Source organism: Populus alba, chromosome 19, assembly GCF_005239225.2.
Source record: "Populus alba chromosome 19, ASM523922v2, whole genome shotgun sequence".
NCBI classification, from domain to species: domain Eukaryota; kingdom Viridiplantae; phylum Streptophyta; class Magnoliopsida; order Malpighiales; family Salicaceae; genus Populus; species Populus alba.
The window spans coordinates 125686-141768 of NC_133302.1; the positions used below are offsets into that span (position 1 = coordinate 125686).

The following is a 16083-nucleotide window of genomic DNA, read 5'->3' on the forward strand; positions in this document are numbered from 1 at the left end:
CCAAATTTTAAGCCAAAGAAATCAGATCATTAGTAGAAGCGTAACAGTTAGTTCATGTGAAATTATTAATTGAAAAATTCACCAAAAAGAATTATTATTTGTGATACACCTAGTTTATCTTCTAAGATGTTACGCCAAACAAAAAATGAAAGCAATAAAATCAGGCTAATAGAATTTTAACCAAGTTGGATAACTTTTCATGCAATCGAAGCCCAATGTTTCAATCATTTTCCTAACTCAAAAATAAAATGCTATACAACAAGGCGATAATATCATCGGACCTAGGAGGGCAAAAAGGACGGAACTTTCACAAAGAAATCCTTCGACTAATTGAGCTCAGGTTACTGTTCCTGCACGAAGTGGATAAATACTCTTCCTAAATAAATAATCATTCCACTGTTCAATTGTACTAAATGTTACTGAACCATAAAGGGGATGATGAAGCAGATGGTTTGGTGTTGAAGGTACTACTAACTCTGCCTCTGCCATAAAGGGGATGATAAAGGGGATGATGAAGCAGATGGTTTGGGGTTGCCAATGCCATGATCCCACTCTGCCTCTTCAAATGAATCCAAATCTACTATCACTCGGATCCCACATTGTTTCACATTAATGTCTTCGCCACCCAAATTCACATACAATTCCAACTCTTCGTGCCCACAACATTCTTCCATTGCCATCTCACTAAAACTTACGTATCCCATCCAGCTAATAGGGGAATAGAGTCCGACTACTTGTGTAGCTTCAAACAATTGCATACCGTTGCTCTTTTTTTTAATAATAGCATTGATTGTATGACTACTACTCAAAAAAATCCTTGTACTGAAAGCCCAAAAAATCAACCCTTGGAAAACTGGAGGTGTATGAAATGATAATGAGCATCCTTCTCCACGGTACCACCCCTTTGACAAATTATAATAGATTCCCATAATCAATTTGGCATCATAGGAGCGTATATGATATCCATAACCACCGGTGCACAATGCCTGCATATATTTATATGTATAGATTTCAAAGAGTGCTGAAATTTTGGACTCCGTATATATATATATATAGAGAGGGGGGGGGGGGAGTATATGCCAATTGTGTGTTTATTTGTGTGCAAGAGAGACAGAAAAAGTACCTCAACAACACTCTTCTTATTATTATTTGATAAATCGCAGGCGGTATCAGAGGAAATAATCCAACCATGAGTACTTAGACCTTCCATGCCCTGAATCTCTATTAAATTTGAACACCTATATAGAGACAGATTTTCTTTTTTTTTTTACCTGAGTGGCAGTCTTACTCTTTCCAATGATGTGCAACCGGTTGCTTCCAAGAGTTTTAAATTTGAGGGAAGCTCTGAGATTGATACAAGATTGCTGCAATACGACACTCTCAAGACTTGCAGCTTAGGAAGGACCTCGATGCCAGAAGGCAGACTGAAGAAATTGTTTCCTGATAGATTCAATTCTACGAGAGAGGACAAACAACCAAAATCAACACAATTAGTTGCGCGTTCAGACAAACCATAATAAGCAAGTCTTAGTTTTCTCAATAATCTCCAACCAGTACTGAATGAAGTTGGCAGCAAGGCTTTCCAATCTAAAACACTTGCTGATATCCAAGATGAAATTGGTGAAGGCCAAGATGTAGATGATGATGAGTCCAGATTGAAATTGTATCCGCACAATGACAACTTCCTTACATACTTTAAATGTTCAATTGAAGCTAAAAATTGCTCATTCTCAATTCCATCTGCTAACAGCTCAGTAAAGGATTCAATATCACCCATGCGCTCCGGCAACTTCTCTAGTTGTGAACACCCCGAAATATTCAAACTTTCAAGAGACTTTACATCACAAATGCTTTCAGGAAGAATCTTTAGCCTCCAACATCCCTTCAGATTCAAGAAAACGAGTCTCTTCAAATGTCCAGTAGATTGATGCACCTCAACCAAACTCGAGCAACCTTCAAGCATGAGTTTCTCTAGACTTGAACTGTGCAAGTTTGGTGTTTTAAGAAGGTGCTTTGAATAACTGAGATTAAGGATTCTCAGCTTGTTGAGAATCTGTCAGAGCAGTGAGGAGAACAACAAAAACTAATCATCAAAAGTTGTAACTTGAAAATATAAACAACAAATTTTGGAGGACTGTAGTATGTTTCGCACCTTTTTCTCCTTCCAAAATTCTTTGATGTGACTATACTGCATGTCAAGAACAACTAGGTTGTCCAACAATAAATCGGATGGAAAAGATTTTAAAGTGCATTCAAGCCAACAAATCCATATCAACTCTTCAGAAAGCAGTTTGAAGGGTCCAGTGAGATGTACTCCATTTATTTGGAGTAACTTCAAGCATCGCATATTTGTAAATGATCCCGTGCTCAGTGATTTATCTTCTGATGCTCTCGCATCCAGCATTAGACCCTCTACAACTTCCGTTCCCTAAAAAAGCAACAAAATTCAGTAGAACTTCTAAATAATTATAAGCAAAACGTTTGAAAAGAAAGATACACGTGCATGATTGTGCTTTTGTGTATGCATTTAGTAATTACCATCTGCTTGCTGAGTACATTCCATGCATCCTCACGTTGCCAAATTCGGCTGCGTTTTCCTGGGTGGTCAAGTGACTCTTCATGAATGATCTCCCTTCCCATGTCTCTCAATAGATCATGCATGCCTATCTTTCCAGAAGCGCTAACTTTAATCAAAGACCTTTCACTTAGAATTCCCAAATCATCTTCTGGATTGTAACCACAACGGGCTTCTAGTACATTTGCTATGTATTCTTTATTTCTACCGATAAAAAAGCATGCAATATCAAGAAATGTATTCTTTAGTTTATGGTCATCAAGTGTGTCAAAACTTATTCTAAGCTTTTTCTGAATTTCACGATTTGAGATTTTTCTCAATTTGTCAATTACACATTTCCATCTAGATTTGTTTTTCCCGGACAAACAAGAACCTAAAACCTCAAGGGCTAAAGGAAGTCCTCCACAGTAATCAACTATATCATTCAAAAGCTCAACATAATCTTTTTTTGGCTTGCCATCCCCCAAGGCATGCCAACTGAAAAGCTGAAGGGATTCATACTGTTTCAATTCTTCGACCTGATATGTTCGATCCGCTTTCAGAAGCAAGCGTTCATCTTTCGTTGTAATTATTACTCTACTCCCGGGACCAAACCAGCTTCGCTCTCCCATCAAAGCATTTAGTTGCTTCAAATGAACCACATCATCAAAAACAACAAGAACTCTTTTGTGACAAAGCCGTTCCTTGATGAGAACCATTCCTCTATCAACATTATTGATAGTTCCAGCATTTTGTTTTAAAATATCATGAAGAATATGTTCTTGTAAAAGAACAAGACCATTCGATTGTTCTGATGTGTCATTGATATTCGAAAGAAAACAGCTTCCCTCAAATCCATAGCATAGTTGATTAAATACAACTTTTGCTATAGTCGTCTTTCCTATTCCTGGCATCCCATGTATGCCCACAATGCGAACCTCATCTGTCGCAGCACTTAGGAAGTTACTAATAGTATGGACAAGGCGATCAATACCTACTAGGTGAGTAGCAACATTTAGGTTCTTGGGATCCAATTTATTCAACACATCCTTGACAATCACTTGGATAAATTTTGATTCATGGCTGTTCATTGACAAAATCAACTCATTAATAGGGAGACAATTAAGTATGCTAAAAAAATATTTTGTTGTTTCACATGGTAAAATCTAATGTATAATTACTACATAAATGTGTGCAAGTGAATCTTAGAGAGAAATGTCATACCCATTTTCGATATCATTGAGATTCCATCCACTTAGATTTCCTGCCTTCTCAAGAGCTTTTCTCCATTCCTTTACCTTCTCTTTAAAACGTTCTTCATGGCTATCAAATGCTTTTGCAAAACTACCAGTCTGTTTTCTCACATCTGAAGGATCAATGTCATAGAATACAGGAAGAACAATCTGACCACTTTTCCTGTTTTTGCACTCAAGAATCTCTACAAGTTCATTAAGACACCATCTAGAAGAAGCATATCCTTTTGAGAACACCACTATATATATCTTTGATTCTTGAATTGCCTTAAGGAGATTTTTGGAGATTTCTTCACCTCTAGGAATTTCATTATGATCTTGAAAAGTGAGGATTCCTGCTTGGACTAAGGCAGTATATAGATGATCTGTAAAATTCTTGCGATTATCTTCTCCTCTAAAACTCAGAAATACATCATAGGCCCCTTTTGGTCTAAATGAAGATTCTGGCTCTGTCATGGAAGCTGCAGAAATTATGGCACAATAAATTAGCAATGCATCAATGAATTGGAGAAGGAATCTGCTTTCTTGTAATTAAAATGCATGTAAGGCGATCACCAGAGGCAATACATATGAATGTGCTGAGATAGAACTTTCACTGAAACAAACGGATTGATGATATTGTCAGTGGAATTCTTCATTTCTGACCATTGTTCAACACTTCCATTATTTATCAATGGATTATCAGTAAGTCAAAAGATATTTGCTAGGATATTCCAAAATTTAGTGTTCTTTCTTTAGTGCTTACCAGACAGATTCAATAGACAATAAATTACATGAGAACACTCATGGGTACATTAGATAGGACTGAATCAGACCAGGAACTCCAACAAACCAACCCTTTGTCTTTCTCCTTCCACTAAATATGCAAAAGCATCTTTATCCCAATCAGTGACCACATCATTGTCATGTCGCCTGACGCGTCACCCGCCACGTGTCAGGACACACCATCTACTATATCATCTACCATATCTCCATCGGCCACGTCATCAGTGGTGGAATGCAAGAAGCATGAGGTTACATGCTGGGCTACCTCCATCATTTTGGTCCGGAGTACTTGTTAATACTGCAGTCTATTTGATCAATCAATGACCTTCTGCTCCTATAAATTTTAGAATTCCAGAAGAGGTTTGGACAGGAAAGGATGTAAAACTTTCACACTACAAAGTATTTGGTTGTGTTTCTTATGTACACATAGATTCTGAAGCTAGAAGCAAGCTTGATCCAAAGTCTAGAAAATGTAACTTTATTGGATATGAAACTGATGAGTTTGGATATCAGTTTGGGATGAGAAAAATTGAAAAATTATCGAAAGTAAAAATGTCATATTCAATGAGAAGGTGATGTACAAGGACAAGGATGCAGCAGATTGACGTAGGCCTAAACCAGAAACAAAGACAACTGAGGTAGTTGATGTGGATGATATTATTGAAAGCATTGTGCAAAATAGTGGTCAAAAGACTCAAAACAAAGAAAATGTTGATCCATATATAGAGCCATAGACTCTAGTAACGGTAGTCATAAGATCTTCCAGAACTATCAGACCTCTATAATGTTTCTCACCATTATTGAATTACATCTTGTTGACACAGATAATGGTGAGCCATAAAATCATGATGAAGCCATGCAAGTTGAAGAATCAAGGAGGTAGGAGTCGGCTATGAGAGATGAAATGGATTCCTTGTTATGGAATCAGACATGGGAGCTAACTGAACTACCTATAGGAAAGAAAGATTTGCTTAATAAATAGGTGTACAAGATAAAAGAAGAACACGACGGCAGCAAATGCTACAAAGCAAGACTAGTCGTGAAGGGAATTTTAACAAAAAGAAGGTATTGACTACACATATATCTTTTCTCTTGTGGTGAAACTTACAACAATTAGATTGGTCCTGGGAATTGTGGCTGCAGAAGATCTACATCTTGAGCAGTTAGATGTGAAGACCGCTTTCCTTCATGGAGACTTAGAGGAAGACATCTACATGAAGCAGCCAGTGGGTTTTTCAGAAAAAGGAAAAGAGAATATGATTTGCAAGCTGACAAGGAGTTTGTAAGGCTTGAAACAAGTTCCTAAGCAATGGTATAAGAAGATTGACAGCTTTATGTGCAATAATGGGTTCATGCGACTGCAAGCAGACCATTGTTGTTATGTGAAGAATTTTGACGACTCCTGTATCATCTTATTGCTATATATGGATGACATGCTAATTGCAGGATCTAGCATCTATGAGATCAATAAGTTAAATTAAGAAGCAATTGTCATTATAATTTGAAATGAAGGACTTGAGAGCTGCAAAACAAATCCTTGGTGTCATCAGGGACAGAGGTAACGGTACCCTGAAGCTTTCACAAGAAGAGTTTGTTAAACACACCCTTGGCTAGTCATTTCAAACTAACCAAAGAGCAATCACCGAAGACAGAAAAAGAAAGGAGCTACATGAGCATAATTCCTTATGCATCAGCAATCAGAAGTCTTATGTATTCCATGATTTGTACAAGATCAGCCATTGCATATTCATTGAGAGCTTTGAGCAGATACACAAGTAATCCTGGCAAACAACACCGGGAAGTGGTCAAATGGATTTTAAGATATCTGAAAGGTTCTTCAGATATACCTCTTTGTTTCACAAATTCAAACTTATATTCATACACAAATGTATACTCCCCAGGAATTTCAATTGCATTTATATTCATCAATGTAGGAATTGGGTTCAAGCTTTTCCCAACCCCTTCTCATCAATGGACTCCTAACATATACAAAGAAGTGCGGTTCGTTCGAAAAATTCCATTCACTCTCTTCTTGATAATGGTCAGTTGACACTTGACAAGATTTGAGGAAGCGAAAATCCTGCTGATATTCTTACAAAAGAAGTAATGATAGAAAAACTGAAGTTGTGCAAAGCTTCAGTTGGTCTTCAAGAATAGAAGACAGGTGAGATGCCTTTTGTCTCTAAGCAGGAAATTGTTAATTAATGGAGAACAAAATGTTGTATTAAACTCAATCTAGAGGGTTAACAAAGGCAACCACCGCCCAGTTAGCCACCGGCTATCACCGACCAGCCGCCAGCTGCCACCGCCTAGCGGCATGCCGCCAGCCATCTTCACACCTGAAAGTTTGATTTTTTTCATATTTCAACTAAGCTTATGTTATTATGTGTGGAGAGTTTAGAGAGAAACACTAGATATAGAGAGAGAGGGCGTGTATTAAGATTTTGTGTTATTGTAAGCTTTTTGTTCTTGAAATAAAACTTTGTGTTTTATCCCCTCTGAGTGTTTCAAAGCCACCACCAGTGGTTTCTCCCACCAACAATTGGTATCAGAGCCCCGTTCGTCAGAAAACAGAAGTGTTTTGGGATATACCCGATTTTTCAAAATTGTCAAAAATAAATTTTGATCATTCCACAGTGTAGAGCTCATCAATACAAACTCAATGGTGCAAGAATCAGCTTCATCAAAGATGGAGGTAGCCCACACGCGCCACCTGAAGATTCTGCACAGTTCGACCACGCGCAGACACGCGCCCAAAGGTAGACGACGACTGAGCCACACACGCGCCATAAATTAAGCCGAGTCGAGCCGTTTAAGCCGCGTCCTAGCCGAGCTGCAAGCCGAGTTCAGCCGAGCCACAAGTCGAGCCGTCCTCCACGCCGAGCCGAGCCACTATCCAACCACAGCCGAGCTGACAGAATATTCCTGGTTCAACTCCAATGAACCGCCCGCCGTACAGAAAAAGGTTTTTTGACCGATTCACCCTATTTTTGACCCATTTTCAACAAAGTCAAATTGGTTTCCTACTATTTGGAGCATTCCGAATCGATATACAGTGTCCGTTTTGCCAAATTCGGCTCCCAGAAGGTGATATAGTCATTCAAAGAGCAAAATGACTACATAAAGTACACAAACACTCATCCCAAAGCTGACCAAAGACAACTATGATAGTTGGTTCATCATATTAAAGGCATTCCTTGGTTCACAAGAATGTATAGAGATTGTGTTGTATGGTTATGATAAACCAGAGTCTAAAGAAGAAGAAGATGCTCTACAAGAGGCACAAAAGCAAGCCCTAAAAGTCAACAGAAAGAAAGACAACAAAGCAAAGACCATAATCTATCAAGGTCTTGATGAAGACACATTCGAGATCATTGCTTCCGTTGAAACATCAAAAGACATATGGGAGGCTCTCCAACAAAAATACAAAGGTGCTGACAGAATCAAGAAGATTCGTCTTCAATCTTTACGAGGTGAATTTGAATTATTGCAAATGAAGTCCTCGGAGTCTATTTTTGATTATCACACAAGAATTATGGTGATAGTCAATCAAATGAGAAGAAATGGAGAAGCCATCACAGATTCTCGAATTACTGAGAAAATTTTGAGATCCCTAGATCCAAAATTTGATTTTGTTGTTGTCGCTATTGAAGAGTCCAAAGAAGTGGACAAGTTGATAGTGGATGAGCTTATGAGTTCTTTGCAAGCTCATGAGCAAAAGATTGTAAAGCGAAATGAAGATAAGACCATTGAGCATGCCTTACAAGCAAAGTTGTCTCTCAAGGACAGATATGAGCAAGGGGAGACTTCAACAAGTGGATATACCACTCAAGCAAGAAGTCAACAATCCAGAGGAGGATTTCAGATATTTCAAGGAAGAGGATCTTGGAATACAAGCTTTAGAGGATAGTTACTTTTGGAGATACCTCAAAGGTTTCATTCAAAGGTAAAGGCAACATCCCAATCAAGTTAAAGAACGGCGATCACAGCTACATCGCCGATGTTTATTATGTCTCAGCCATAAAGCAGAACTTGATCAGCATAGGTTAACTTATGGAGAGAGGTTATATTCTTTTCACGAATAATTGTCAAATGACAATTAGAGACTACAATGGGAGATTAATTGCCTATGTGAAAATGTCCAAGAATAGGATGTTTCCTTTAAACATCCAGTATGATGCAACAAGGTGTTTGAGTGCCATCACCAACAATGAAGAATGGCTTTGGCACCTGAGGCTTGGACATCTGAATTTCACGAGTTTAAAGATGCTAGCAAGCAAGAAGATGGTCAAAGGTATGCCTCACGTTGATCATCCAGATGAAGTCTTTGAAAGTTGTGTCCTTAGCAAACATCACAAATCCAGTTTTGCCAAAGAAGTCAACTGGAAAGCAAAGAGGCCACTGGAGTTAGTGCACACAGATGTGTGTGACCTAATAAAGCCTATGTCGACTAGACAAAATAGGTACTTCCTCACTTTTATTGATGATTTTAGCAGAAAGACGTGGATATACTTTCTGAAGAGGAAGTCAGAAGTGTTCAATTATTTTAAAGATTTTAAAGCAATTATGGAGAAGCAAAGTGGCTACACAATCAGAACCGTAAGATTTGATCAAGGTGGAGAATATACAACAAATGACTTTGAAGCTTTTTATACACAACAAGGCTTCAGACATCAAACAACACCAGCTTATACACCACAGTTGAATGGTGTAGCAGAAAGGAAGAATCGAACAATTCTTGATATGGCAAGAAGTTTGCTCAAAGCAAAGAAGTTGCCCAAGCAAAACTGGGCTGAAGCTGTATCATATGCAGTGTATCTACTGAATCGCTACCCAACCAGAAGTTTGCAAGGTGTCACTCCACAAGAAGCATGGAGTGGTCACAAACCAAGTGTTACTCATCTACGAGTCTTTGGTTGTGTGACATATGCAAAGATCCCAGATGCAAGAAGGACCAAACTCGATGATAAAAGCGAGAAATGCATCTTTGTCGGATATGGTGAAAGAAGGATGGGATACAAGCTGTATAATCCCATCACAAAGAAGGTAATTATGAGTAGAGATGTTATCTTTGAAGAAGATAAATCTTGGGAATGGAATGATGACCAAGAAGCAGTCAAATGGATCAACACTGATTTGATCCTTGAAGATGAAGAAGTACCAACAGCACTTGCAGAAGAACCGATTGTGCCAGCAGATGAACCACAAAGTCCGGTACACAGATTCCCTGTATTCAACAGGAGGAACACACCAAAATCATCATCATCAACACCACCATCAGCATCCTCATCAGAAGGACCAAGAAGGATGAGAAATCTTGAAGAGTTGTACGATGTCACTCAAGTCATGGAAGATACAACTTTATTTTATTTCTTTGCAGATAGTGACCCACTAAGCTTCAATGAAGTTATCATAAAAGAGAAATGGATAAAAGCAATGGATGAAGAAATACATGCCATTAAGAAGAATGATACTGGAAGCTAACTAATCTACCAGAAAATAAGAAAGCAATAGGTGTCAAATGGGTCTACAAAACAAAGAAGAATGCAAAAGGAGAAGTGCAAAGATACAAAGTCAGATTAGTGGCTAAAGGCTACAAACAAAGAGAAGACATTAACTATGGAGAAGTATTTGCTCCAGTAGCCCGGCTAGAGACAATCAGACTGATGATCCTACTAGCTGCACAACATGGATGGAAGATCTATCAACTCAATATGAAGTCAACATTTCTGAATGGCTTCCTAGAAGAAGAGATCTATGTTGAACAACCACTTGGATACATTGAAGCTGGAAATGAAGGCAAAGTAAACAAGTTGAAGAAAGCTCTCTACGGTTTGAAGCAAGCTCCGCGTGCTTGGAATACCAGAATTGACAGGTATTTTCAAGATAATGGATTTGAAAAATGTCCATATGAACACGCAATATATGTGAAGAAAGAAGCAGATGGCAGCATATTATTTGCATGCCTATATGTTGATGACTTGATATTCACCGGCAACAACCCTACCATGTTTGAAGACTTCAAATGAAGCATGGTACAGGAGTTTGAGATGACAGACATTGGTCTAATGTCACATTTTCTTGGCTTAGAAGTAACGCAGAAAGAAGAAGGGATTGTTGTATCCCAAAGCGATTACGCCAAAGATATTCTTGAAAGATTCAAGATGGAAAGCTGCAATCCGGTATCAACTCCAATTGAGAATGGAGTAGAATTGAGGAAGAGTAAAGTTGGAAATGTTGATCCAACTTACTTTAAAAGCTTAGTAGGAAGCTTAAGGTACTTGACATGTACCAGACTGAATATAATCTACGAAGTCGGACTTATCAGCAGATACATGGAGACACCAGACCAGTCTCACTTGAATGCAGCCAAGAGAATTCTTCGCTACATCAAAGCCACAATAAATGAAGGTATGTTTTATACCTCAAGTAACGATTTCAATCTTGTAGGCTACTCGGATAGTGATTGGGGTAGAGATCTGGATGAAAGGAAAAGCACAACAGGGTTTGTCTTTTTCATGGGAGATACATCTTTCACATGGTCATCCAAGAAGTAATCGATTGTAACGTTATCAAGCTGTGAAGCTGAGTATGTTGCTGCCAACTCAGCTGTATGCCATTTAATATGATTAAGGAATATGCTGAAGTTTTTGGGATTTCCTCAAGAAAATCCTACAAAGATTTATATTGACAATCGATCAGCGATTGTATTGGCAAAGAACCCGGTGTATCATGAAAAAAGTAAACACATTGATACACGTCATCATTTTATCCGAGAACATGTGAAGAATAAAGAAGTCGAACTGATATCCTACAAAACAAATGATCAAGTTGCAGATCTATTTACAAAGCCATTAAAGGGAGAAATATTTATTAGATTAAAGTTCATGCTTGGCATGACATCCCTCGATTGAGTTTAAAGGGGAGATTTGTTGTATTAAACTCAATCTAGAAGGTTAAGGAAGGCAACCACTGCCTAGTCGGCCACTAGTTGTCACCGACCAGACACCAGCTACCACCGCCTAGCCGCATGCCGCCAGCCACCTTCACACTTGAAAGTTTGATTTTTTTGTATTCTTAATTTGTGTATAAATAGGCAGCTAAGCTTATGTTATTATGTGTGGAAAGTTTAGAGAGAAACACTAGATATATAGAGAGAGGGCGTGCATTAAGATTTTGTGTTATTGTAAGCTTCTTGTTCTTGAAATAAAACTTTGTGTTTTATCCCCTCCGAGTGTTTCAAAGCCACCACCAGTGGTTTCTCCCACCAACACAAAAGGCACACCCCACCCACTTCTTGTCCAGCTAGCTAGAAATGGAAGAAATGATGACAGGTGAGATGCTTTTTGTCTCTAACTGAGAGATTGTTAATATTGGAATTTCTGGAATATAATAGTTAGCTGGTGGGATCTTTCATGATGCATACATCATTCCTTGGATGATTTTGTTTCAACAATGGCAGGGATTGATTGATGGAAAGTTTCAGCGTAAGGTGTGGCAAGGATTTTTCTATGGAATAGTCTGGCTTATTTGGCATACTAGCAAGAAGTTCATATTTGAAACTATCATTTCAGAGTGGGAATATGTTCTATCTTTTCTTTCACAAGGTTGCATCTTGGATTCGTTCTTATAATTGTATTTTCATAATACTGGTATGGACTGTTAGGAAATAGGGAGTGTGTATCAACAAGGAGTAATTAGTGTCTGTAATTTATAACGCTACTTTCCTCTATAACTTTTGTTTTATCTTTTCTTTGTTATGCTGGATTTCCATCTAATAGTTGGCCAACTTAATAAATTTCCTTGATTTTCATAATATATATATATATATATATATGGACAACAAATCATGAACTTGCAAATCATAAAATAAATAAATTGATGTTCATTGCTGCTTCAATAATAATTACTAGGAAACTAAAATTCCTTTTAGTTTTATTGTTTATCTAGACATAGATCACTGTGGATTGAAGTTGTGTAATGATGGAATTGTTCTTGCCAAAGAAACTTATTAAACATGCAATTAGGGGTAAGATTGTCATTCCAATGGGATGCAAATTATTATTTATATTCAAAAATGGCTACCGCGTGTTGGACATGTGCTAGCGAGTGGGCGCCACCCATGTCATTCGATAGCGTATGCTACCCTAGAACAGAATCGAGAGTCTCTTTACAGGGCGTTTTTCGATGCACCTTGCCACCCTAGGCATAATGGCAAGGTGCATGAGCCGAGGTGGCCCATGAAGGAGCTTCGGACGGGGTTTTTTCCCTCCCTCCCTCTCTACGCTCTCTCTTCATAGAAAAATTATGCTGCCCATTGCAAAAAAAAAATGAGTCAAACATGATTGTCAAATCTGAGTAATGTGGGTCTGACATGCTACCAAGCTCAAGTAAAAGTGGGTCAGTCACGTTTGTCGGACCCAAGCAAACTTGGGTTAAACACCTTTGATTATAAGATGTATTTTAACTATTGAATAGTGGGTCTGACAACCACGCTAAACCCAAACTACTTGGGTCTGGCGTGGTTACCAGATCCAAGTATCTTAGGTCTAGCGTAGTTGCTAGATCCAAGCCATCTGGGTTTGACACCATTACCAGACCCAAGGTCCTTCGCTCTGGCAGACCCAAGCGACTAAGGTTTGGCAACCCCTACGCCAGACTCAATTACCTCTTCATCATTTCATTTTCTTCAATTATCTTTCTTTGGTCACTATAATTTTAAATTTTAAAACATCCACTTTGATGTTGTGATGTTTTGAATTAAAAAAGATAGGAAAAGGCAACAAAGCCCTTGGAGACTTAAAGAGTAGGTATAATTAAATTAGAGGTATTATGGTAATTGAACAATAATTGAAAAATATAAATAGAAAAAAAAGGAGAGAAAGTTGTGTTTTTGAGAGCAAACTGTGAGAGAGAACGGAGGAAGAAGAAGAAGAAGAAGATAAATGAGGGGAAAAGGGGGGGGGACAGAGATTTTGAGAAACTAAGTTTAAAGGTAAGATTTAGATTATTAAATGTATAAATGTGTGTTATTTGAGCTTTTAATTTCTATTTTGATAAATATTAGGGTTTTGAAGATTGTGTTTTGAGTTTGATTGATGAATTAATTTGAATGTTATCTACTCACTGAGTTGTTGAACTCACCCTCTCATTATTTATCTTTTCAGGCTTTTAGCTTGTTAGTGGGTCATTTTGTTGGACTTTCAAAACCTGCTCTTTGGTTGTAATTTGTACCTTTTCTTTATGTCTAGTTAGTGCTCCACAACTATAAAAATAATAGTTGTACCTTGTATTAAGACAATTAAATTATATTATGAAGTTAGTTTTGTTGTTATTGTTACGTCAAACTCTGATTGAATTATTTAATAGATAAGTTTGTATGTAAGTTTGGGTTCGCATAGGCATGAAACCTTGAAGGGGAACCTTGCCTATGTGCTAGTCATGGATCCGGGAATCAAGCCATGATAGATGTTTTAAACAATTTTCAGTTCGAAAAATAGCTAAGAAAGTTTTTACTAATCCTATTAAAGAGCTTATTCTTAGCTTTATTAGGGTGACAAAATCTTTTATCATGGTCGTCAAACCTTGGATCATTAGATTATCAAGTGTTCATGTTTTTTTTTATTAAAATAATATTTTCTTTCTTTTCAATTAAACCACCCCAGACCCAAATGCCTTGAGTTTGACAGCTATGCTAGATCCAAGATAGTTAGGTCTAGAAAACAAGCCAGGCCCAAGTGACTTGGGTCTAGCAAACACGTTAGGCCCAATCGCCTTGGGTTTGACATGTAATGTAAGTCTAACATTGTTTCCAGGCCCATGTAAACATAAATGCCCCTCATGATTATAGAAAATTACACAAAAAAAAATTGAAAGAATAAAAATACCTATATATGCAAAGTTTATTTTTTATTTTTTTCAAGGTTAAAAATATATTTTAACTATTTAACAATGACTTGGATCTGGCATGGTTTCTAGACTTAAATATCTTGGGTCTGACAACGTTGGGGTCTAGCCAAACCCAATTACCTCTCCATTCTTTTGTTTTCTTTGATTATCTCTATATGATTAGGTCTAACAACTGTGTTAGACCCAAGTGACTTGGATCCAGTAAGCCAAAAGTGACTTCGGTCTCCCAACCATGCCAAACATAGGTATCTTGGATCTGGCAAGTCATGTTAGATCCAAGCACCTTGGGTCTCGTAGCCATGCAAAACCCAATGTTTTTGGATCTTGTGTGGCTGTGAGACCTAAAGTATTTGAGTATGATCCAAGCTACTTGGAAATTGCTCCAACTTGCAATGGAGCGAGGGAAAATGTACTAGTCTTAAACTAACAAAGAGATGGAAGGAACTTAACTGAATGATGTAAGCATAAAAGCTTTGGCAAGTGTTTTTTTTCTTTTAATGAAATCAAAGTTATTTGTCAAGGAATGAAATTAAAACAAGAAAGAGGCAAGGAAGATTTACTAGCAAAAACATGACAACATAAAATCCCATCTAACAATTATTTTCTTGGGCAATCTTCTTAGTGTTAATATTGCTGTAAACATGAAAACAAAAACGACTACAAGCTACATGTTAATGATGTTAGACGAACAATGAATAATTTCGTACATCAAGGAAAGAAAAACGACTACATGCTACACGATAATATTGTTAGATGACCAATGAATAATTTTTATTATTATACTCTCAGCACGACAGATTTCTACCTTACCTGTGGAGACAGAACTGACAGGCTTACTGAGGTCTGCTTTTCTTCTCTTTCGCGAGGATGAATCGTTTTCTTCATCTTTGGATTGTTTACGTTTTTCCTTCTGCATTCTAAAATAGAAGAAAGTTGTCAGTGATATGTATGAACGTAAGGCTTTCAAATTATTGTTTTGAGTAGAGGCATGAAATTGAAACAAGAAAGAAGCAAAAGAAGAGGTTAGTTATACCTCTATATAACGAAAGGGTTGCTTGGATTCCACCAGCTATGAAATTGTAGAAATCTGAGAGAGATGTTAGCTGATCAATACGGGCTTCCAGCTGCCTTAGTTTGACGTCTCAAACGCAGAACTTAATAAGGGCTGCTCCTGAGACGTCACTTTCTTTCAACTACCCAAACACGGTTATTATGTTTTATTTATTAATTTCCAAGTCAGTCCCTAAATTTACATATAGTTTCAAAGAAGGAAAGAAGAGTTGCTAGCAAAAACATGACAGCATACAATCCCCTGTAACAATTATTTTCTCTGGCAATCTTCTTAGTGTCAATATTGCTGTCATTCAAAAACTAATATTACTGAGAAGAAGAAAACAAAGGAAACTACATGCATGCAATCTGTAGCAACTTGGTGACTTTAAAGATCAAATTGCAGCAATCGGAAAGGATAGCTGATCAAGAGTAAAGTACTGACGCTTGACGATTAGTAGAGCCAATATTGTTACAGAGACAGAATATGAGTTCATGCAAATTATTAGTAATGCAATAATTACCAAAGATAAAAAGGTAACGTGTAAAGGA

The 16083-nt window shown here is 37.6% G+C and overlaps 1 protein-coding gene across 2 annotated transcripts; it reads right to left on the reverse strand.

The window, feature by feature from the left end:
- Nucleotides 1-205: 205 nt before the first annotated feature.
- Nucleotides 206-15884, reverse strand: LOC118050628 (disease resistance protein Roq1-like). Of its 2 annotated transcripts, none has more exons than XM_073406740.1 (5): nucleotides 15515-15884; nucleotides 15292-15398; nucleotides 3779-4268; nucleotides 2539-3637; nucleotides 206-2053 (listed from the first exon to the last, which is right to left on the reverse strand). In XM_073406740.1, exons 2-5 carry the CDS (start codon nucleotides 15395-15397, stop codon nucleotides 1268-1270), a joined length of 2481 nt encoding a protein of 826 aa, XP_073262841.1. In that variant the 5' UTR covers nucleotide 15398; nucleotides 15515-15884; the 3' UTR covers nucleotides 206-1267. The 2 variants fall into 2 exon arrangements, with proteins under 2 accessions (XP_073262841.1, XP_073262840.1); XM_073406739.1 differs by having other exon boundaries at nucleotides 1910-2428.
- Nucleotides 15885-16083: the final 199 nt, after the last annotated feature.

Coding starts and splice junctions, on each gene's coding strand:
- LOC118050628 (XM_073406740.1), bottom strand. CDS start 15,397: ATGCAGAAGGAAAAACGTAAACAATCCAAAGATGAAGAAAACGATTCA. Junction 3,638..3,778: donor CTCAATGATATCGAAAATGG/GTATGACATTTC, acceptor GTCAATGAACAG/CCATGAATCAAAATTTATCC. Junction 2,054..2,538: donor ATGTACTCAGCAAGCAGATG/GTAATTACTAAA, acceptor CTGCTCTGACAG/ATTCTCAACAAGCTGAGAAT.